The sequence below is a fragment of the Penaeus chinensis genome, chromosome 19 (assembly GCF_019202785.1).
Source record: "Penaeus chinensis breed Huanghai No. 1 chromosome 19, ASM1920278v2, whole genome shotgun sequence".
Classification (NCBI taxonomy): Eukaryota; Metazoa; Arthropoda; class Malacostraca; order Decapoda; family Penaeidae; genus Penaeus; species Penaeus chinensis.
Genome location: NC_061837.1, coordinates 23,638,286 through 23,660,785, shown reverse-complemented (window position 1 = coordinate 23,660,785; position 22,500 = coordinate 23,638,286). Strand labels below are relative to the sequence as shown.

Sequence of the window (22,500 nt, the reverse complement as noted above, 5' to 3'; positions counted from 1 at the left end):
TATGAACTCGTTGTTATTCGATGCTAATCATAAGGTCAGTCGTGGATGGAATGTAAACCTGGAAAGATCTCCCTCTCCCTCCTGTTTTCGCTCACATAACTGACAAGCGTGCGCAAATAACTGCATTACCCCATATATGTTAAGTGGCTGGATGCAATATTTGTACACTAGAGAGTATGTATTTATTGTGATTTAGCTTATATATGTATGTGCATGTGTATGTAAATGTATTATTATGATCATCTCTCTCTCTCTCCCATTTATATATATATATATATATATATATATATATATATTATAAATATGTGATTTTATAAATATATGCGATGTGTGTTTTGATACCTTAGTTATATGATTTTTTTATTATAATAAATTCGTCAACAGCATTTCGACTTTGCACATGCCTTGATAAAATAAAACACTATTAACATTCATATCCCATGTCTTCCTTGTTCATTTTACTTCTTTACTATAACATACCTAAGCTATAGCATGAGGATATATAAAATAGAAACTAAGTAAAATATGCGATATATACCTACAAATAATCGCTGTTAATCATCGCCTGTGAAATCAGTCCCAAGTGGATATCGCCGGAATTAGCCAGCATCTAAGATTGCTTTAGTGTTTCCTCAGTTTGTTACAATTTTCTATTATCTTATATGCACCTTGAAATCGTGCAACCATGTAACCGCTCGAAACCACGAAGCAGCAGCAAGCCTTCGATAACCACAGGGTGGAACAGCAGCCCAAGAATTGATGCCTTTAACACCCATTAATCAACAATGCATAAGATTAGGGGTCATTGACAGTTTCAATCGTACACGTATAAGTCACTAAATTAATTTCTTATATATATAAATATATATATATGTGTATACATATATATATGTATACATATATATGTATACATATATTTATATATATATGTATACGTATGTATACATATATTTATATATGTATACATATATATGTATACGTATGTATACATATATTTATATATGTATACATATATATGTATACGTATGTATACATATATCTATATGTGTGTATATATCTATGGTATGCACAAACGCACACGCACACACACATGGGTGTGTGCATTATCATCATTCCACAGTAGGACTTGGGCCTCTCATAATTCATTATTGAGATGTTATATGGTAGTGCCACCCTTGCCTGATTGGATGACCTCCCTAATGAACCCCAGTCCACTTGAGACACGGCATCGTTTGACCTCTCATGGCGATATGCCGTTTGCTCGTCGTGAGACCGGACTCTAGCCAGCAATCGGGGAGCAGGCATTATAACATATATATATATATATATATATATATATATATACACACACACACGTATATATGTATGTATGTATGTATGTATGTATGTATGTATGTATGTATGTATGTATGTATGTATGTATGTATGGGTGTGTGACGAAAAAAAAATCAAGTCTGAATGATGCGGCCGGATATGAATGGCTAAATACTACGCAACAACAACAGCCCTTGCGTTAAAGAACTACTAGTGATTGTCAAGTTTCTTGTTCATTCATTGATGTCATTCATTCTTCATTCTTTATTACGATGCTCATTAATGGCTTTAGCTTATTATAATTAAATATGTTCATTCATTCATTACTTATGTCTCATGAACGTAATCTTTTCTATAATAAATGTACCAAAGTCACACTTCATTGTCAATTATTTATCATATTGCATTATTTAGTATTTGCCATAAAAAAAAATGGAAAATACGTTAAATCATTGAATATTCACAGTTTACATTTCTTCCGTCACCAAAATAAAACACAAAAAAACACAAAACAAGAACAAAAAAATCCTACCAATGCGATTTATCACTAAAAAAAATATTACATGTCGCCCTAATCCTAATAAAGACATGAATTACAAACCGAATAAATAGCAAATGGCAGAGAGGACTTGCCCAGGCCTAAGGCAGTGTAGGAGTGAGCGAGGCAATGCTCCCAGGAACACGGGAAGGCGCTCAAGACGGAGGAGGAGGGGGGGGGGGGCGGTCAGCGAGACGAGCAAGTAAATAGGCTTGTCAGTCGTCGCTGACCATTACACGGTTACTTACCTCGTTAACTGAGATGTGAACATGAACGCATTTCAGTTCATTTTACAAATGGATTAATTTAATAATATGAATATATATATGTATGTATGCATGTATATACATAAATATAGACATACATACATATAGGTATGTAGATATATGTATATATATATACATACATACATATATATATATATAAAATATATATATATGTATATATAAGTGTGTGTGTATGTGTATATATGTATATATATGTTTGTATATGTATATACATATATATGTGTTTATATATGTATATGTATGATATATATGTGTATATATATGCCTATGTGTACACACAAACACACATACACACACACACACACACACACACACACACACACACACACATATGTATGTATGTGTATGTATATATATATGTATATGTATATAAATATAAATAAACACACACACATATATGAACGCATATATAATGTATGTGTGTATCTATGAATACCTGTTAATGACGTCAAATTATCTTTGTTACTATTAACTACTTTCTCTTGCCTTTCAAAGTGCATGTCGAAAGTTACCACAGAGATATCACTGACCTTTCACTTTAAAATGAATATTTGAAACTGAATTATTCTTAACTGCATTTGTTGGTAATGAATAAACTTACATCCGCTGGGACTGCACAAACAGTGTATATATCAAGAGATAATGCGAACTACTCAGATAATCTGTTAATCACGCGACTGTTAGCATACTGCAAGTCAGATAAACACGAAGCAGACCCTCCCTCTCCTGTAGATTTTCAGTTTTTCAACAAGACTTGTTTTATTTGATGTATATATTACTAAATGATTCTACGGTATCTTCACTGATAAATCAACTCGGTGTACATATGGTAAATATAAACATCATGAATACTGATAAACTGAAGAATACGACTCAGTCAGTCATTACCAGCCAGCGTAATGATTTTATTCAATTTACTAAGTGAAATGTTGTGGCCTTTCTTCAAAGTTCCCTGTCTGAGAGATCCCAAGATGTTATCACTGCAGAGAACACAAGTGAACCATCAAATTCGAGCAAATGCATTATACACTTACCAACTTTTACTTCGGTCTCAAGCCTGCCATTTGCAATCTGTAATTTGAAGGAAATTTATACTTAGGTCTGGAATCTGCGACCTGTAATCTCTAATTTTTCGATATAAACGCGCCCATCGCCAACACATGCAATGATCAATACCAAGTCGTGGTTGGGAAATTACTTAAAATAATAATAAAAATAACAATAAATCAATCACATTTCAAATGGTCCGAGAAAGCTTTTCGGCTGCGCATAATTTTAGAAAATTTCATCTGTATCTATAATATTATTATTGCGTAAGTGTTTTTTGTTCTCGTTATCGGCACTTAACGTTTAGCTTTAATAGTTCACAATACGGTAAACATATTGATTGATGAAGTAGTGCACCGTATATTACAATACTAAAAGAACGTCAAAATTGTTGCGCTCGTAGAAAACGCAAAACATACGGGGAGACTTTCTCCTTGTAATGGTAATTGCAACAATAACGGCAATTATTATCATCATTATGATGATGATGGAGATTATAATTATTATTATTACTATTATTATTATTATTATAATTATTACTTTTATTGCTACTACTATTATTATTACTATTACAATCATAATTATTATTATTATCATCATCATCATCATCATTAACATCATTATTATAATCATAATAGTAATAATAATAATAATAATAATATTAATAATAATAATAATAATAATAATAATAATAATAATAATAATTATTATTATTATCATCATTATTATCATTAGTATTACTACTACCACTACTACTACTATTATTACTATTATTATCATTATTATGTTGATCACTGCTATTATTTATATTATTTTTTTTCATTATCATCATCATCATCATCATTAGTTTAGCACTGTAGGTTTGTCTACCATATTATCAACACGGAAGAGTATTTTACCATTCACCATCATTATCATTATTATGATCATTATAGGACTCAACAAAGGACAGGGAGAAGGAGACGGGAGTGGTCTCCGGTGGCCTTAATGGAAGTTAAATGTGGATAAGAGTGAGAGTCACTACTGACTAGCTGGAATAGTCATCCAGTTCAGTAGTATCTTGCAGAGGTACTAAGATGAGAGTATCTCGAATATGGAGGATAGAGTCGGGTGGGGGGAAGCTTGCTTTGATAATCTGTGGATCCGACACCAGACAGCAGAAACAGATGTAAATGTAATCGAGGAAATATAATTTTGCCAGTTGGTTGTTTTGCTGTTCCGGATTATGTGGCGAAGACAGACGGATGCTCTTTTACAGGAGATAAGGGCTGATAGCTGGCTAGGGGTGCCTCTCTTGTGGCGATAACTGCTCCAGGCTGTGCGTTTCAAACGAAGCGCTTTGGTGTGATTAGAGTTCCATCACGGAACACATTTGAAGATACAAGGGGATTCGTTGTGAAGGTAACTCTTAGGATAGTAACTATAAAACTTTGAACCATATCTGAAGTGTACAAAAAGGATGATGGAGGGAAAGGAATAATAAAGAATGTAGTAAAAGTATTCAGCTTTATCAAAGCACCAGTGTGAGGTATTATGAAGGGGGACATATGAAGTGGGAGAAAGGAAAACAGGAAAGTGGTCACTATAGGAAAAGTGGTCTATAACTGAACAGGGAAACTATAAGTAAATGGAAATGGAGAATAAGGAAAGATCAAACCATGAAAGAGATTACGCATGTCAAACTGTGAGGGGCGATCTTGATTAAGAATAATGTCAGTTGTGGAGAGAAAAGGTTCCAAGGATCAGCCAAAGGAGGTAGTAGTAGAATCACCCCATAGAGTATGACGGCAGTTAAAATCGCTAACTATGAGGAAAAGCAGTTGGAGTTGGGAAACTAGACTTTCAAAGGCAACAAAGTCAATGGGGTGGGAAAGGGAGAAATAAACTGAAATAACCGTGATCCAGCGGCAAAGAAAGTGGTTTGAAAGGGAAGTAAAACATATGGTGTTTTCTGATGGGTAAGTATAGAGGAGACAGAAATAGAGTGAGAGGAAGAGACAAATAATAATTGGGAATTCGTACAGATTTATGTGTAAAAAAAAATTATCTTGGAGGCAGACAATGGATGGATAATAAGAAGAAATGATATGACGAAGTTCAGATCTATGTGTAGAGGAGCTATTATGAAATAAAGAATGATAAGGGTAAAAATGCGTGTCGGAGAAGTTGGAAAGGAAGGAGCCAGGGATGAGACACAGGGGAAGGGCAGAGCGAAGGGCAATACTGAAGTAGAGAGTAACAGAAAAACGTCTGCATGCTTCGTGTGTGACCTAGCTTAAAATGAGGCCAAATTTGAATTTGAGAATTGCCATATCATAATCAAACTTGTAGGCATGGTAGCTCCTATAAAAAAAAAACATTATGGGAGCTTGATTGTGCAGTGCAATTTGACCGATCATGACCAGGTTAGGCACATAGAGGGTATCGGGCTGTGGAGCGGCAGTATTTGATAGGTGGCCTAGATACCAGCAATTCTGACATTGACAGGGGAAGGTTGATATAGTCTGACAAGAAGGGATTTTCCGCCAATATAAACATGATGGGAAAAGTCATGTCTACGGAAAGTAATCTTAGCAATATTGGGAAGGACTTATGGCGGCCTCTTAGGGGAATGGTGTAGCATTGTACTAATATAGCATCATAGTCCACGAGGCAGGCAAGTAGGTCTTCTCCACATTCTGACCAGTTTTTGATGACAGGGCAGAGATGCAGACAGTTCCGGTACAAGTATTGTGGGAGGGATGAGGCTGGACAGGAATGGATTAGCCAGTGAAGTCAGTCAGGGTAGCTAATGCTTTAGCTTGGGATTGATATGTAATTGTGACAAGGCGGGAACGATCGGGGCGGCTGCGGAAGGCAAGTTTGCCTACTTGTTTTTGGAGGCATTGCCGGAAGAGGAGTGTTGTTAGAGCAGAAGATGAAAGAGGCTGTGGAGGATGTTGAGAGAGGAAGAATGACCTGGGTGGGTGACTTGGTATTGAGGAGAGGGTATTAGTGTTCAGAGTCGTGATCAAAGGAGAGCCTGGGGTCGGAGAACCGGGAAAGTTAAAATGAGTGGTCTAGTTGATAATGGGGCAAGCCTCAGTGCCTATAATATGAGTGCAAAGTCTTCATTACTGACCTTGATAAGCCTGGAATATGCTGGAGAGAGAAATGGTCCACCCACCAAGGTCCCCTTGAGGGCTCCGGGCTAGATAACTAAGTAGGAGAATTCTGTGCCTATGGCTCCCTGAGGCCGTTCCTGACTGACACGAAGTCAGCCTTTCATCTTTTCAACACGACTCCCACACCTTTAGATGTGGACAGTAGACGGGGTTGGACATAAAAAGAAATGGAAAGGGGAGGAAGAAAATGCTTAAGGTTACAAAGCAAAATAAATGAGCTAGACATTACAGGATTCCGTGATGATGTTTGACAGGCTGGGGGGTCGGGGGAGAGAGGACAGGTAAAGAAAAGCGAGGGTATGGGCTTCAGTAAAGCGAAGGCAGGCTTGTAGGATATGTGGGACTGAGCGTGGTACATTACATGAGCACAGAGGTGGGTTGGAGCGTGACATGAGGTACGAATGCATGAGGCGGGTGTGACCTATTTGCAAACGGGCAAGGGCAGTTTCCCAGCGTCTGTTCTGGTGGTATGGTGCCGACCAAGGAGAGATGCAAGGTTTTATGGTTTGTAGTTTATTGGTAGTCAGACCTGACCAGAAAGATTGTCAACGGTTATAGATGAAAGTTTTGAAGTGAAGGTAGTAGCCGGTGGCTGGGATGTGTGAAAAGCGGGGTTGCTGGGTTGACGAGATGCTTTTTCACTGTCGGGGATCTCGACATGGTTGGGTATCCAACAAAACTTAAATGCTTTTAGACGGCTAAAAAAACTGATCCTTTTATTTTGGGACTATAGAGTTGATAAGGGGTATGGATTGTATGAGGGATATTGAGTTACATGAGCCAGTGAAGATGGTCAAGGATGAGAAAGGGATAGAAGACATGCGTTGCAAAGCGAAGATGATAGCGTAAAGTTCTGTTGTAAGGACGCTCGATTCAGGAGGAAGGGGAAAGTTGTATGTGTGAAAAGGAAAGACTACAGCGAAACCAGTACCCGAGGTGGATTTGGAGCCGTGTGTATAGACATAAGATTTGTGAAAGAAAGTGTGTAAGGACGATAGTTGGGATGTTTGATTTGGGTGGGTCAGGGAAATTAGAAGAGCAAATACAGGAGGAAGGTATTAACCAGGAAGGGAACAGTTGGACAGAAAGATGAAGGGATCGGAGATGAAGAATGGGTGAATGGGAAAGCAGAGCGTCCAATGCGAACAGGGAAAGGGGAAAGGAGAAGGTATGATGGAGGGAATGAGGGACAGTTATCTTAGAGAGAAAGGCGCCTAGGGCTAAATGGAGACCGCAATGGTGGATTTTGTTAAGTTGAATGAGAAGGGAGGCAGGGGTGAAGAGGATTAGAGTAATATGGAGTATTTTACGTTCTGAACCCCACGTTATGTGAGAGAGGGTCTGTAAGATTCGAAGTTGACGGAGGGCTTTTTATTTAAGAGAGAGGATATGATCTCGCCAAGACAGTTTGGAGTAAAAAATGACCCTAAGAAACTTGCTTGAAGGTCTGAACTACATGGAATCATCATACAGGAAGAGTGGAGGTTGGGAATCTACACGTGAACAAGAAAAAAAAAAGGATGGAAAAGGTTTTAATAGTAGAAAATCGTAAGCTGTGGTTGGTAGCCCAAGAAGAGATTGGAGTTATCATCAGGTTGGGCACACACAGGGCAGCGGGCTGTGCAGCGACAGTGCTTTGCAGGGTAGCCAAAAGGCCAACATTTATGACACTGACGGGATGGGGATCGAAATGGTCTGACAGTCCTATATAAAATTTATATAGAAGGTTATATTTACGAAAGGTAGGCTTGGCAATATTGATGTGGGACTTACGGCGGCTTCTGGGGGGAATAGTGCATCATAGTCAGTAAGGCAAGCAAGTAGGTCGTTTTCACAGTCTGACCAATCTTTGTCGTATACTGGGCAATCTGCCGGGGAGATGGCAACAGTTCCAGTAAATTTATTAGGGGAGGAGTGGGGTTTGGCAGGAATAGGTTTGCCAGTGAGGTGTACCAGGGTAGATAGTAAATGGGCTTGAGACAGATATAACTGTGACAGACAAGGCGTGAGCGATCGGGGCGACTGCGGAAGGAAACTGCCTACTTGTTTTTGGAGGCATAGTTGAAAAGGAGGATATTATCGGAATAAGAGGCTGTTCGGGGAATCACACAAAATCGGTCCCACTTAGCTGGGCTAAATAGAGTACTCAAAAGGTTTGTAGAAGTGGAAAATGTAGAGGGGCGGAGGACGGGAAAAGGAGGGAGTGGTGTGGAGTAAGACAGTACTGTGGGGGTGAGGGTAATACGGTTGAAGAGTTGTAATAAGGGAGGTAGAAAATGAATATTGTGCAGGATTTAGGTTGGAGGATATTGTGAGGGAGGAAGGGGTTAAGAGATTCGGGTTGGGTTAAGTTCACAGCACATGTTGAGGAGAGGGGTGTAGTAGCAGTGGTCGGAGCCGTGATCAAAGGAGAGGCAGGGGTCGGTAATCCAGAGGAATTAGATTCAGAGAGGCTAGTTAATAAAGGGGCAAGCCTGAAATATGTGGGGAACATAAAAGGTTCAACCCTCAGGGTCCGCTTGAGGGGTAAGGGGCTAAACAATTAACCAAGAGAATACCGTACCCATGGCTCCCTGAGGCCGTTCATGACTGGCACAAAGTCAGCCTTTCATCCTTTCAATACAACACGGCTTCGACACCTTAGGACCTGGACAGGGGGAGGGTTGGGGAAGATAAGGGGAGGAAAGGGAAAGAAGAAAAGACTGTGCAAAATTAGTTGAGGTAAGGGATGAGGCTCATGGTTGGGGAGACCCCCAGCATTGGGCCTCAGTCTCCGGCTCTTAAGGATTTTTTTTTGGGGGGGAGACTTTCTAAAGTGGAGGTGGTTGGGGACGTCTGAGAAACAAAGATTTTCTAATCAGGGAGAGAAAAGGGAACAGTTTGAAGAGCAGAGAGTGAGATTGAAGCTGGAAAGATTGCTGTAAAAGATGGGGTGGAGCATTTAGCTTGTCTTGTGCGATGAGTTGAACGAGGACGAAAAGGGAAGTAGAGATTAAAGTGTCTAGAAAAGTGGTGGAGATCGGGTGTCTGGATCTAGAATGGCAAAAGAATCTGACTGGGAGAGGGAGGGGGAATAAGTGGGATGAGGAAGGATAATAGGGGATATGTAGAAACATCTTGGGAGGAAGGGCGAGAGTAAAGGACAGTACTGAAGTAGGAAGCAAGAGACAAACCTCGTCTGCGTGCTTCCTTTGTAGCCCCGCTTAAAGTTTGAATCGGAGATTTTCCACCTCAGACGCAACTTATATAATGTATAAAATAAATTATGGGAGCCACCACAATTGGCAGTCTGATCGATCATGACCAGGTTGGGCACAGAGGGAATCGGGTGTGGAGCGGCAAAGTTTGGCAGTTGCTTAGGAGCCTACAATTCTGACATTGACGGGGAAGGGGGAGGGGTTGACATGGTCAGATAGGGAGGCACTCTCCGCCAATATAAACATGATGGGGGAAATCATGTTTATGGAAAGTAATCTTAGCAATACTGGTGGAGGACAGGACTTACGGCGGCATCTAGGAGGATACTGCATCATAGTCCACAAGGCAGGCAGGTAATCTGACCAATCCTTGTAGGCAGGGCAGATGGAGACTGTCCTGGTACAAGTATCGTGGGAGGGATGAGTCTGGGCATGAATGGGTTTGCCAGTAAAGTCAGTTAGTGTTGATAATGGTTTAGCTTGGGTTTCAGATGTAACTTTGACAAGGCGGGAACGATCGGGATGACTGCGGAAGAAAAGTTTACCTACTTGTTTTTGGAGACATTGATGGAAGAGAAGAGGGTTATCAGAGTAAGGGGCTATAAAGGGGATCAAGAAAAGTCGATCCCATTTGGCTGCACTAAACAGAGTATTTAGAAGGTTTGTAGAGGTGGGGGTATTAGAAGGCCGGGGACATGTGGAATAGGCTGTTGTGTTGACAGATAGACAATAAAGCCGTAGAGTAGTAATAATGCAGGAGAAGGTAGTATATGAAGAAAGCTTTCGGGTGGCAGAGATGAAGTGGAGGATGTTGGGTGAGGAGAAATGTTTTCTGGAGTTTGAGTAATGACCTGGGTAGATGGTTTGGCCTGCACTGAGGGGATAGTACGAATTGAGGAAGGGGTACTGTTCAGAGTCGTGGTCAAAGGTGAGCCTGGGGTCAGTCCCCTTGAGGGGTAAGGGCAAGACAACTAAACAAGGGAACACCGTGCTCATGGCTCACAGGGCCATTTATGACTGGCACAAAGAAAAGACCAAACAAAATTGGGTCCCAGTCTCTGTCTCCCAGCAATAATGGGCATGGAATTGGGGAGGGGAGGGGGGGGGGTGTTAAGAAAAAATTAAGCAAAATGAGTTAAGTTAAGGACTGAGGCCCCAGGCAGGGATGTTCCCCAGAAGTGGGACCCAGTTAGTCAGTAACTGCAAGATAAAAGAAAATATTTCCAAAATTCAAGAAAAGGTAATACTAGTAACTGGCTCATTAGTGGCTAAGTACATATGGAGTCATCCATGTGTAAAGACAGTTAATAAATGCCAAGAATGTACATGCCATCCCCAGTGGCATTGGGTTTAAATATTCCTGATTACCATTACAGTTGGGCAACAATAAAAAAAATGGTTATAACTTAAACATTTTATGAACACCAGTTACACAAAAAGTAACTATTTAACAATATATTTGTTCATTTTCAAAACAAATTTTATATTTGCACTTACAAGTGATAATACAACTATGACACCAACCTTGTTGGCACAATTACATTAGATTAATATAAAAATTTGCATAATGTTATGCTATACAACTAACACAGATGATGATATAATCCTTGTTTAATGAACAGATGTAAGATTGTTAAGGCTGAACAGGAGTGCCAAAACTGTATACTACAGTAGTTTTCTGCACTTTAATACACAAAGTCAAATTTCCACATCTTTTTCATAAAAAATACAGACAGACAGACAGACAGACACACACATACATCCATAAACAATGTACTGCCTTCCTTAGAATGAATTACGTACATTTTCCTTCTTGACTGTTGGCCACCAATTAGCTATAGAACTTGCTGGTTTTCAGTCTAATATCATACTATATCCATTTTAAATATTCATCTAAAACCATTCACATGCACATTCACACTATCAGGGAAGTTCTATTTTCTCTCTCTCACACTCAAAGACCATACATTAACAGATTCTACCTGTCTACATGTGTGACCTTGGCCGACCACGCCCCCTTCCTCGGCCCTTGCGAAGAGCAGAACCCTTAGAGGATGATGAGGTCCCGGTGCCCGATGATTTACTCTGCCGTCCGCTGTCCAGCTCCACCACCAGAGGCCCGCTGCTCCGCCTTGACCTTAGACTGATTCCTCCACTCAGGGTAAATGTCCTAGTCACAATGCCTTGCTGCTGCTGTTGCTGTGATGTTTTAGAGGAGGTGCTACTACTGCTTGAAGACTCAGTGGTGCGGGCAGCTGTAGTGGTCGTAGGGGTGGTGGTGGTGGTTGTAGTGGCAGTGCCAGGAATACACTGAGTGCTGGCTTGGGATGTTGATGGTACCTGCTGTTGGCTACTGGTCACTACTGTTTTCTTTGTGTCACTAGTTTTGCTGACAGTGCTGCTGCAATTTTTGTCTGCCACAGATGTGGATGCTGAAGGTGAGGACTGTGATGTGGATGCTGAAGAAGTGACTGCAACTTCTGGCTGAGATCCAGAGGAGTCTACTGAACTAATGATGTGAATACTGGCTTCAGTGGCCATGGTGGTGGGTGACACAGGGTTCCTGGCCCGCTCACTCATCTCTGATGCTGCCACCAGCAAAGCCAACTCACCTGCTGGCACCACAGAAGGCCTTGTGGTAGTGGCTGGGGCAGTGGTAAGACCCTTTGGGGACACAGCTGCCTGTGCAGTCATACTCTTTGGCAGCAGCGATGTGGAGGTGGCAAGTGTGAGGGGACTTGACTTTGACTGTGCCAGAACAGCTGAGTTGGTAGGTGACTTGGAAACAGCTGCCAGGATGGTAGAGGATGTCATGGGGGTGCTTGAGGCCATGAGTGTGGGAGATGTGACATTGGTGGCAGGTGTAAGGGCCATGGTGGTGAGGGTACCTGGGGTTGCACTGGAGGGGGATGCTGCAGCTCCAGGTGTGGCCGTGGTGACCAACATGACGGTGGGGCGAGAGGCAGTGGTCGCATTCAGCATGCGGGTGCTGCCAATGGGGCGGCTACCGGGGGAGGCCATGAGAGGGCGCACAAGACGAGGACTGGAGGTCAAGATGACCCTCCCCCTACCACTTCCACCCACCATGCCTCCCCCATTATTGCTCACACCCCCTGCACTCACCACAACCGAGCCCATACTAAGGGATAAGGGCTCTGTGGAGGCACTTGTGGCACAGCCTCCAGCAGGAACACCCAAGGTATTGGTGATGACCATGGAAGGACTTGCCATCCTCACATTGGATGCAGAAGTCACATTAGTCAAAAGGAAGGAGGCAGCTGATGTCTTGGGGCTGCCTGAGTACACCCTTACTCCTGCACCACCACCACGAGGGCTCACAGAACTTCCTGCAAGAGGTCAAGAAACTTAGGTATCACATAAGCTCAGAGGAAGAACATCAATGCTTCTTGAAAATTATTATTAATTACTAACTATTTACCCACTGGACCCAGGTGACATGACCATCATATCATGAACAGAGTTGTCACTTTTTTTTTTTTCTTTTTTTATTAGCTATTCTAGGGTAATTTTTAAGTTATAATCAGAGGTATTTTTAGCAAACAATTGTGGGTCTAAGGCCCTTGGGGAGGGTGCAAGCCAGACTTTGACACCCGTGATCATGAAAAAAAAGCAGCCGAGGGCAGGCTGATGGGACGACACTATTTCCATGCACAGGATTCTATTCCTGCCTGTTGTGACTGACTGCACATGGTGTGTTACAGAAAACTGAATGATATGAAAATACAAAAAAATTACAAAAAAAAAGAAATGTTACTTTATGTTACTGCTATTGTCTGTGCAAGGAAAACAGTCAAATACTAACTGCATATCAAATGACAACTATGTCTTGAAAACTAACAAAGCAAAAGAGGTTACACACCACACAAGTGTGTTTGTGTGAGCCTGGGCTACAAGCCATACCCAGGATAGTAACCACTCAAAGGAAGCCTAATGCTCAGATTTTGGACCAAGTGTTGACAATGAAGCACTGGATCCAATGGTTTAAGATCTTTCCCTATGTACAAAAAAAAAATAAAAAAAATAAGAGAAAAAAAAAAAGAGAGAGAAGAGATGAGATGAGAAGAAGAAGAAGAAGAATTTAAAAGATTAAAAAGAGGAACCAAAAGCTATGTTATACCTCTCAAAGCAGCCTGGCTGTCTGTGACCACCTCACTTGTGGACAGCAGGATGGAGGTAGTGATGGGGGAGGCCATCTTGTTGCCATTCACACTGATGACGCCGCTCTTCCCATTTGCCTGTGTGCCTGCGGCAGTAGGTGCCCCCAGCCCCATGATGCTGCTCAGGGATGCACCCATCGCCAGACCCTTGGAAGTATCCGATGTAAGTTTGGTGGTGGAGGTGGTGGTGGTGGTAGTGAGAGTGTGGAGCATTGGGCGGGACTTGGTGGATGGCCGACCACGCTTGTTCCAGCCCACAGGTGTGACTATGGTGCTACCCACGATCTGGGAGGGATAAGGGGGAGGGGTTTAGGCTATTGCTTTACAACAAATGCTTCTGGTATTATATTTAGTGTAAAGGATAAATGTTTGCATTGACATACATCTCACACTGTCATACTAATCTTAAAAGACAGATAAAATAATTATAGGAATTCAAAGCAATTCTATACATGCTATTATTACCATCCTCCTCCTCAGCATCACTACAAACATGCCAAATCATATCCACAAAAGAAAACCACACTCCTTGAACATCAGTGCCTCACCTTCCTGGCCTGCACATCAGATGCATTAGGTGATGTGGTGATGACTGTAGCAAGTGACCCTGTGGTAGTGACAGCAGTCGTAGGAGAGAACATTGGAGGTGTTTCCTTTAACAGTTTTCCTGTCAAACTGCTTAACATTAGACCACCTGCTGCCCCTACTCCTGCTCCTCCTCCAATGGTCCTACTGGTGCTGTTGCTGTTGCCATTGTTGCTGCTGCTACCACTTCCGCTGTGTGTGTTGGTACTGGGGGTGTCCTATGGAAGTTGGATGCCTTAGTGACTTTGGGAAGTATCTGACTTAATGCTAAGTAAAAGTTTACTTGTGTTTGGTGCATATATATATATATATATCCTTTGGATGGAGGCCATGTTAACCCACTGGACTTGGGTGATGGCAACATCTTTTCTTTCAACAATTTAGCTGAGGGGTGGGTGAGGGGAACACCTCATTAAGGAAAAATTTGCTGATAGTGGGAGACAGGGATGACTCTCCATGATGGCATAAAACTTTTCGTGGGTACTGACTAGGTGGGCTTTTAGGAAGGAACTTTTGCATTGTTTCCTCCATTAAATGAGGGTGGAGAAACAGTATCCATGCTTGGGAGAGTGCCACCTCCAGGGAAGAAACTATCTCTACAAGCATGAACCCATTCCAGTTGAGTGGTGTAGTGTGTGTTACGGAAAACTATATACCTCCTCCCTTCCCCCTAAAAGTTAATTATTGTTAAAGAGTGTAACCTACCTGGAGAGATAACATAGAGTCTAGTCTGCTCAATGAAAACAGTCTATTCCCATCTTGATACAGCATACTAAATGACAAATATACTCTAATAGAATTGCAAAGAGAAGCTAAGGGATTAAGTGTGACTGTTCATGTAGGTTGGGTCTATAGGTCACATATACGGGAGTGTCAAAACTTAAGTAAGCCTACTGCCTGGATTTTAGTCCTCAATGCGAGCTGCAAAGTACCTGCAACCAACAGGTTACTGTTTGTCATTTTAAATGATAATTACTATGGCAACAACAAAGATATTGAGAAACTGTAATAAAATATTACAACAAAATTAAGTTTATATATTAAAGTAACTGAATCCAAACACTTATGTGTGTACAATGTATAGGTGCAAAAATCACCAGCATGTTTTTGAGTAAATGTACTGTTTGTATGAATGTATAAGCTTGTGTATACACCTTCTCCCTCCCTCTCTGTCAGTTTGTTTGTCTGTCTGTCTGTCTGTCTGTCTGTCTGCATGTCTGTCTGTCTCTCTCCCCTCCCTCCCTCCCTGTGTGTGTGTGTGTGTGTGTGTGTGTGTGTGTGTGTGTGTGTGTGTGTGTGTGTGTGTGTGTGTGTGTGTGTGTGTGCGCGCGCATAAGTGTTATGTGCCTGTCCCTGTTTGGTTTTCAGTACTAATTAAATTTTTTCCTTCTAGTTCTTAAACTCTTTTGAATCAAAGCTATACAAGATATAAATATCTTCTCTGAAAATACATTGTAACAACATGACTTTATAAATGACACCATATGTATCTTTCAGGTAATGAATAAAAGTTTTTGCTGTTGTTGTTGTTATATTCACGGTCAATATCCATAAACAAAATGCCAAAAATATGATACATAAGTAAGATTTCTCTTGTTCAAAATTTCCATTTAGTCACAAATAAAGAAATATGAAATCAAAGCAAGCAGAAAAAGTTCTTAATTACAAAATATCGAAAAATATATAACGTACATTTCTATTTGAGCTTTACTATCATCAGATCAACGAAACAGGACAAAAAAGAAAGAAAAAGAAAACATCTCCATTAATAAGATCCATACAAAATCAAGCACAATAGTAATCATAAATCTGGCAAAGCAAGACTTTTTTTTTAAAGCATTTGTGAATGTTCCCTATTTTACAGGAAATGAGAAATTAAACCATAATTTTTACTCTCACCTAAACTCAAGAAATGCCTTCTTTTACAAATGATCATGTTCATCAAAGAATCAACATATATGCAAGGACATAAATGCAGAGTTAATGAAAATTATGAGTGTGAAGCTTTGCAATAGGCAATAGTAATGTGACATTTTTATGCCCAATATTAATGATAATAATAATTAAAATAATAAAAAATTGTGTCCATATGTGTGTGTGTGTGTGTGTGTGTGTGTGTGTGTGTGTGTGTGTGTGTGTGTGTGTGTGTGTGTGTGTGTGTGTGTGTGTGTGTGTGTGTGTGTGCGTGCACGTATGTGTGTGCGTGTGCGCATGCATGTGTGTGAATGTGTGTATACACATATATGTTTATGATGTCTGTTTAAACTCTTATATTCTGTAATACCTGAAATTACAAGGTCTTACCAGTTACTTCATCTGAAACAAAATATGAAGAAATAGAAACAAAAACAAAAATCTTTAAAGCCATTACTACACAAATAGATCAATTCAAAAATTCCAAACCAATACACCATGCAAACATCTACAGCCCAAAAAAAACACAAAAAAAAAACCAAACATTTTCATGCACACTGCATAAGCGTGGAAGTGATATGCAAGAAGAAGCGTGTTTAGGGAGTACAGTTTATGGCCAACACATAAACAATAAACAAGAAAACCAGAACAAATCAGGGTACTTAGGATATAAAAAAAAAAAGGTGTTATTCATATGATATACCTAGGCATTAGGTAAGGTTTCAATGTGAAAAATATAGAAATATCTGAAAATCAAAGAGAATCTCATGGGTTACTGGATGATTATACTAATACTTGTAAGTAGAGCATCTATGATCCTAAAAAATGAAAGCTATTAAAATTGTTCGAAGGATCAATAACTAGGCAGACAATGATGGCAAATAAGTTGCTTGCATTCTCAAATCTCCATCACTCTCTCCCTTGCCCTCTTACACACTCTTTCAAACTCTTACACATTCTTTTACACACACAACACACAACACAACACAACACAACACGACACAACACAACACACACCATAGAAATGTTTATTGTGCACCTCCTGAAAATGTGAAAATGTGCAGCTGACAATGAAGGTGTTAATATAAAGCAGAAACTAAAAAGCGAGAGAGAAAATGGTTAGTTCACATATAACATGAAACCTAAATTTCTTAACAAAACTGGATTCACTGTTATGATAGCTAATTCTTATGTGGGCGACTGTCAACTGTGACTGTTATAAAGATATATGAATACTACCAACACAGGAATGTGAAATTAGATTCTAAATGTCAAAATTATAAAAATAACCTTTAGGTTGATACTAATAATAGCAGTTGCAATAATGATAGTAGTAATACAGATAAAAAGAACCCTCACAATAATAACAAAAATATTATATTAAATAACAGAAATCAATAATAATGTTAATAATAGAAATACTAATAACGATTAAATAACGTAATGATGATGATAGAAAAACTGTAACAACAATACAAAATCAACACATAATATCAAATGTAAATCAAAAATGTTATCATATGAGAGTCCTTAAGTATTTGCATGAACTGAATATTTCATAAACATTTTACAGACATTCAAGGGACCAAGGTACAATCCCAGCCACCTGTATCACTTCCATCCTTTGCTCCCTTTATTAGGTGGACAGATGTGTAAGGCAAGGCAAGACAAGGCCTCAGCTCTTGCTGTTAATGCAACTCTGCTCTATGTCAATTTCCTTAGTGCAATTTAAAGCTCAAACATGTTTATTGTTCTTTCCATTATATTTACTCTTATCTACCTGAGATTAACTGATTACTGGAATATAATAGCCTCTATCCTTTCTTTATACCAACAGAAAAAAAAAAAAGAAAAGAAAAAATTAAAAATAAATTATTCTCTTTGAAAAGGCCATTCCAAAGAGAAAAGGATGAAAAATAAATTAGTACCTAATTTTCACAACTAGATGAGACTAGAATGGTCAAACTCAACCTTTTTGTTCATACTGTCTCCTTATTATATTTTTCCTCAAAACAAATAAACAAATTTCTACTTTTAATATACATACAAACAAAAATTTCTCTTGGAGTGCAGTGCAGTTTTATATAATATTTTTGTATTTACTATTATTTTTTCTTTAAAAAGATGGGTGTTTTAGCTATGAAAACATATATCAAAACAAAAATGATCAAATGCAAACCAGGTAAGCTGTAACTTATGACTTTCAAATTAACTTGCTCTTAAAAGAAGGAAATATTTGTATTTTGTGCAACAAATGACCCACTTGACTGACATTTTACAAAATAGCTGGAATAATCACATCAGATTCTCAGCAAAGAATTAAATGTGCAACTTCATGCAAACATCTAATAATATCCAAAAAGTTTTAGGGGCAATTTACAAGATCTGTGGAGACTTTCTCTCTTTCCTGTACCATAATCATTCACAATTTTCTGTTCTCTTGCCTTGCACGCAGAGGGCAAAAATGAGCTCTGGTGCAGCATAAAGTCTGCTGTGGGGAGGACTTTCACCAAACGATGAGGAACAGGTTTTTTAATTGCAACCGTCTTCCACCTGCTTTCATTCTTGGAAGCAATTTCTGGCTTCTGAAATGATTTTCCACTACTGAATTCACTCTTACTGATTTCCTTATCCTTTGCCCACTTGAAATTTCTCTTTCTTGACTTTCCTTGATGCAACACTGTTTGTCTAGCATGAGATGAGGTGGCAACCTTGTTATCATCTCTACTAGTTGAAGTCCTCTCTGCAGTTGATGAGGGAGATGACTGTGTTTTGCGTGAATTTAGCATTAGGGATTTCAACCTCATCACATGTTTCCACATGTTCCTTACTCCCTCTTCTTTCAGGAGATCTATGGGGTCCATTCTCTTCACTGCTCGTTCACTACCTTTTCTGGTGCACACTTGCACATTCTTTTCGTTTATATGTCTGTGCTTTTTCTCTGCTGTTTTATGAGTGGACTTTATCAACTCCACTGATCTTTTTGGTGTGGATGCATTGCCTGGTGAGGCTTCTGACTTCAACTCCTGGCTTTTTGGCTGCACTCTGTTAGTGATTTCACTTGTATTAGAGCTTCCTTCCCTAACACTTGTAGATGCTTTGCCTTTCTGCTTCTTACCGGAGTATAAATCTCTTAGGACAACCACTGGTTCTCTACACTTGAGAGCCTTTATCTCTAAGGGTATCTTCTCAAACTGCAATAGATCTTTATGGCTTTTATTACAAACTACTTTTTCTGGTGAAACATTCACAGATTTTGTCTTGATATATTCCTTGCCTGCATTTCTATTACTTTCATAACCAGAAATATCATTCGTTTCTGCACGAATCTTTGTTTTTCTGGGTGGACTACTGAACTGAATCACAATGCCAGACTCCGAATTCTCATACAACTCCTTTCCTGCATTCTTCCCCATTAGTTCTAAAGCTGTACTGGCATCTGCCCCAGTGTTCACCTTTCTGAAGATCTTGACCCATTCTTGGCACTCATTCTTATCTTTTTGGGATGTATCAGAGGAACTTTCAGCAATGCTTTTTAAGTGCTGTCTTACTGTGAATGTTTTTTCTCTTTTGATTAATCCTGGAAGACTCTTACTTTTTGCACAGTATTCTTGGCTTTGAAGATCTCCACATGAATTTATCCTGGTGGAAGCTCTACTTTGTGACATGGCTGGGTCTAGGGAGCCAAAACTCCTTCTGGGAGACAGATGATTCTTTATTTTGGGAGAATCCAAGGCAAAGACCTCCAGTTCATTTTCTTTACCTGGCTCCTCAGGACTCTTGTGTTCCACCTGTCTTTCCTGCACAGCTGATTTTAAGAACACAGTGTTGGAAGATGATGCATTAACTGAGTAATTACTGTTCTTCATGCAAAGCTGAGGAGGAACTTGTGCCATGGACTGGGTTCTTAAGCCCTGCTTCATAGCTTCTGGGAGGTTGAGAATGTGCTTAGGCCCTGGTATCTTAGTCTGGACTGGAATAAGGGTTACAGTGTTAGGAGATCTGAAATGGTTGAAAAGTGAAGGAGAAGATAGCTTAAATGGAAGCTTGGATGCAGGCGGACAAATGCTGCCTGATCCTACACTAACACTACCGAGTGGAGTAGTTTGTGGAGAAGGCAGATAATTTTTGCAGACTTTAGATTCATATGAATCAAAAGCAGACTTCCAAGCACTGCAACTGTAAGGTGGCAACCCAGCACCGACAGAGAAGCAAGCGACAGTAGCATTCCTCTCATTCATGAGACCCGTGTTGTCAGAGTAAACACCAATCCCAGAAACCCTAAAGTCAGGCATTCTCTTGCTAGGATCTGCCTGAAATCCCTCAGAGCTTGTTGATTTGGAATTTGCCAGCCACTCACCACATTCTGCCTGAAATTCCACATGCACAGCCCCTCCACAATGATCTTCCACACCCACAGGTAAACAATGGGCAGACTCTGCACTTACACTAAGTCTCTGACGCAGGATTGGGCAGCCATCATTGGTAGGCTCTAAGGTGGTGGAGGAAGAGCTAGACTTGCCACTAGTGTCGAAAGTTGAGGCATCTGACATGCCAGGATAGGAAAATAAATCATTAGAAAATATATCATAACTGTAATCAGAATCAAAAAAGGAGAGTTTCTTGGTCTCTCTTTCCTTAGTATTTTTCTCAAAAATTTCATTTGAGTTATAATCAGCAAGTTTAAGGTGTTGACTTGGGCAGTCTAGAAGACTGGCATCACAGGTACCATTAATATGGCTATGAGCATCAACAAAACTGCCACCATAGGCACCACAGGAAGCATCAGAGTTTCTGCTAATTGACTCCAGGTAATGTTCTATTTCTCTATTTAATGTGAACTGAGAAGGAAGAGTGCCCGAGATATTGAACAGATCTTTGTCATACCCTTTCTCCCACTCTTGCTCTAACCATAGCAGTAAATGTGCATCATCCTCAACCAAAGCTGTTCCTTTATCCAAGATGTCCGTCACATCCTCCTCCCTTCCTCCTTTCCTCCCTATTTCTTTCTTTATGACAGAAGAATGCCTACCTGCTGAAGCTGACTCCCTCCCCTCCTTCCCCAGTGAACTAGCTGGTTCCCCAAGGATGCGATAAGAAAACCCTGTTGTCTGGTCAATAATAATGGACTGCTGCTCTACTCTGTTTGATCTGGGAGACATGGGAAAGAAGGATGCATCATCCATCTTTGTAACCGTCTCTGAATGGCAACTGTACCCAGGCTCCTCTGAATATGATGAAAAAGCAAATCTACCTACTGGCATACACTGCGACCTGTAATCTTCACTGGTAAGGTCCTGACTATCACAATCAAATTCCCAGGACAACCCAGGGGCTCCTAAGGGGATGCAAGGGGGCATATTGGATTCGGGCATCTCCTCCTTTCTACGCAGCCTACACTTTGTCAAACGACTCCTTGGTGCCGGCCTTGGATAAGGCACTTTGAACTCTTTGCTACACCCACCACCTGAGGCCGAGGAAGACGGAGGGTTGGCTGGAGCAGAAAGGACGGTGAAAAGTCCCCTTGGGGAGGAAATGTTGGTGATAGTGGTGGTGGCGATGGTGGAGGCAGTGGTGGTGGTTGTGGTGTTCAATGTGGTGGTAGAATCCAATGGTGGTAGAGTGGAAGGGGTGAGGCTGGTGGGGGCTGAAGGAGAAGGAGCATCCTGTGGTGATGCCGAGAGCTGCAGGATCCTCTGGTACTTCTGCCGAGAGAGGGGGGCCAGAGTACCCAGGGGGATAGTGGCCACAGGAGATGTGCTGGCAGACGGGACAGGGGAGGTTGGGTGGGAGTTCCCCGAGGAGTCTCTTGTGGCCCCCCCCACCACTGCCTGCAGGCACAAGGGAGAGAGAAGCATGCAGGAAAGGAGCTAACAAAAGGGGAAGCATTGCAGGCAAGTTGTGCACCCTCAACCTCTCCAGTGTCGTGTATTATTTGTGAAGGACTAAAATCTACATGACTTCTGCTGTACCTCCTTGCACAAACTTCTACCCATCACCACCAAAGTCTAGTTATGACTGCTTCCTAATTGTTTAAATACTAAAAAAGCTGAATAGCAGGGAAAATCTAACAAACATTTACTCATCTACTGAGTAATTTCAAAGCTGCATAACTAGCACCAAACTTACCAATAAAATTAAATATTATTCAATAGCCAGTTGTGTGTGTGTGAGTGTGAGTGTGTGTGTGTGTGCATGTTCGTGTTTTCTAACTCATTTCATTTTATTACTAATCTAAGGATCAAAATCATATATGCTACAAAGTCATTGTAAAAT

The 22,500-nt window shown here is 40.5% G+C and overlaps 1 protein-coding gene across 10 annotated transcripts in view; it reads right to left on the bottom strand.

Annotated features, from left to right (window-relative positions):
* Window positions 1-10,946: 10,946 nt before the first annotated feature.
* LOC125035021 (KAT8 regulatory NSL complex subunit 3-like) overlaps window positions 10,947-22,500 on the bottom strand; it is a 33,853-nt gene continuing 22,299 nt past the window's right edge. For 8 of the 10 annotated variants that reach the window (XM_047627072.1, XM_047627077.1, XM_047627078.1 and 5 more), the window contains exons 16-19: window positions 20,673-22,055; window positions 14,274-14,528; window positions 13,686-14,010; window positions 10,947-12,894 (exon numbers count right to left, since the gene is read on the bottom strand). In XM_047627072.1, the coding sequence (XP_047483028.1) occupies window positions 11,534-12,894; window positions 13,686-14,010; window positions 14,274-14,528; window positions 20,673-22,055 (3,324 nt within the window). In that variant the 3' untranslated portion in view covers window positions 10,947-11,533. The remainder of the gene's footprint in view (window positions 12,895-13,685; window positions 14,011-14,273; window positions 14,529-20,672; window positions 22,056-22,500) is intronic. The other 2 variants (XM_047627081.1, XM_047627082.1) reach the window with 2 other exon arrangements.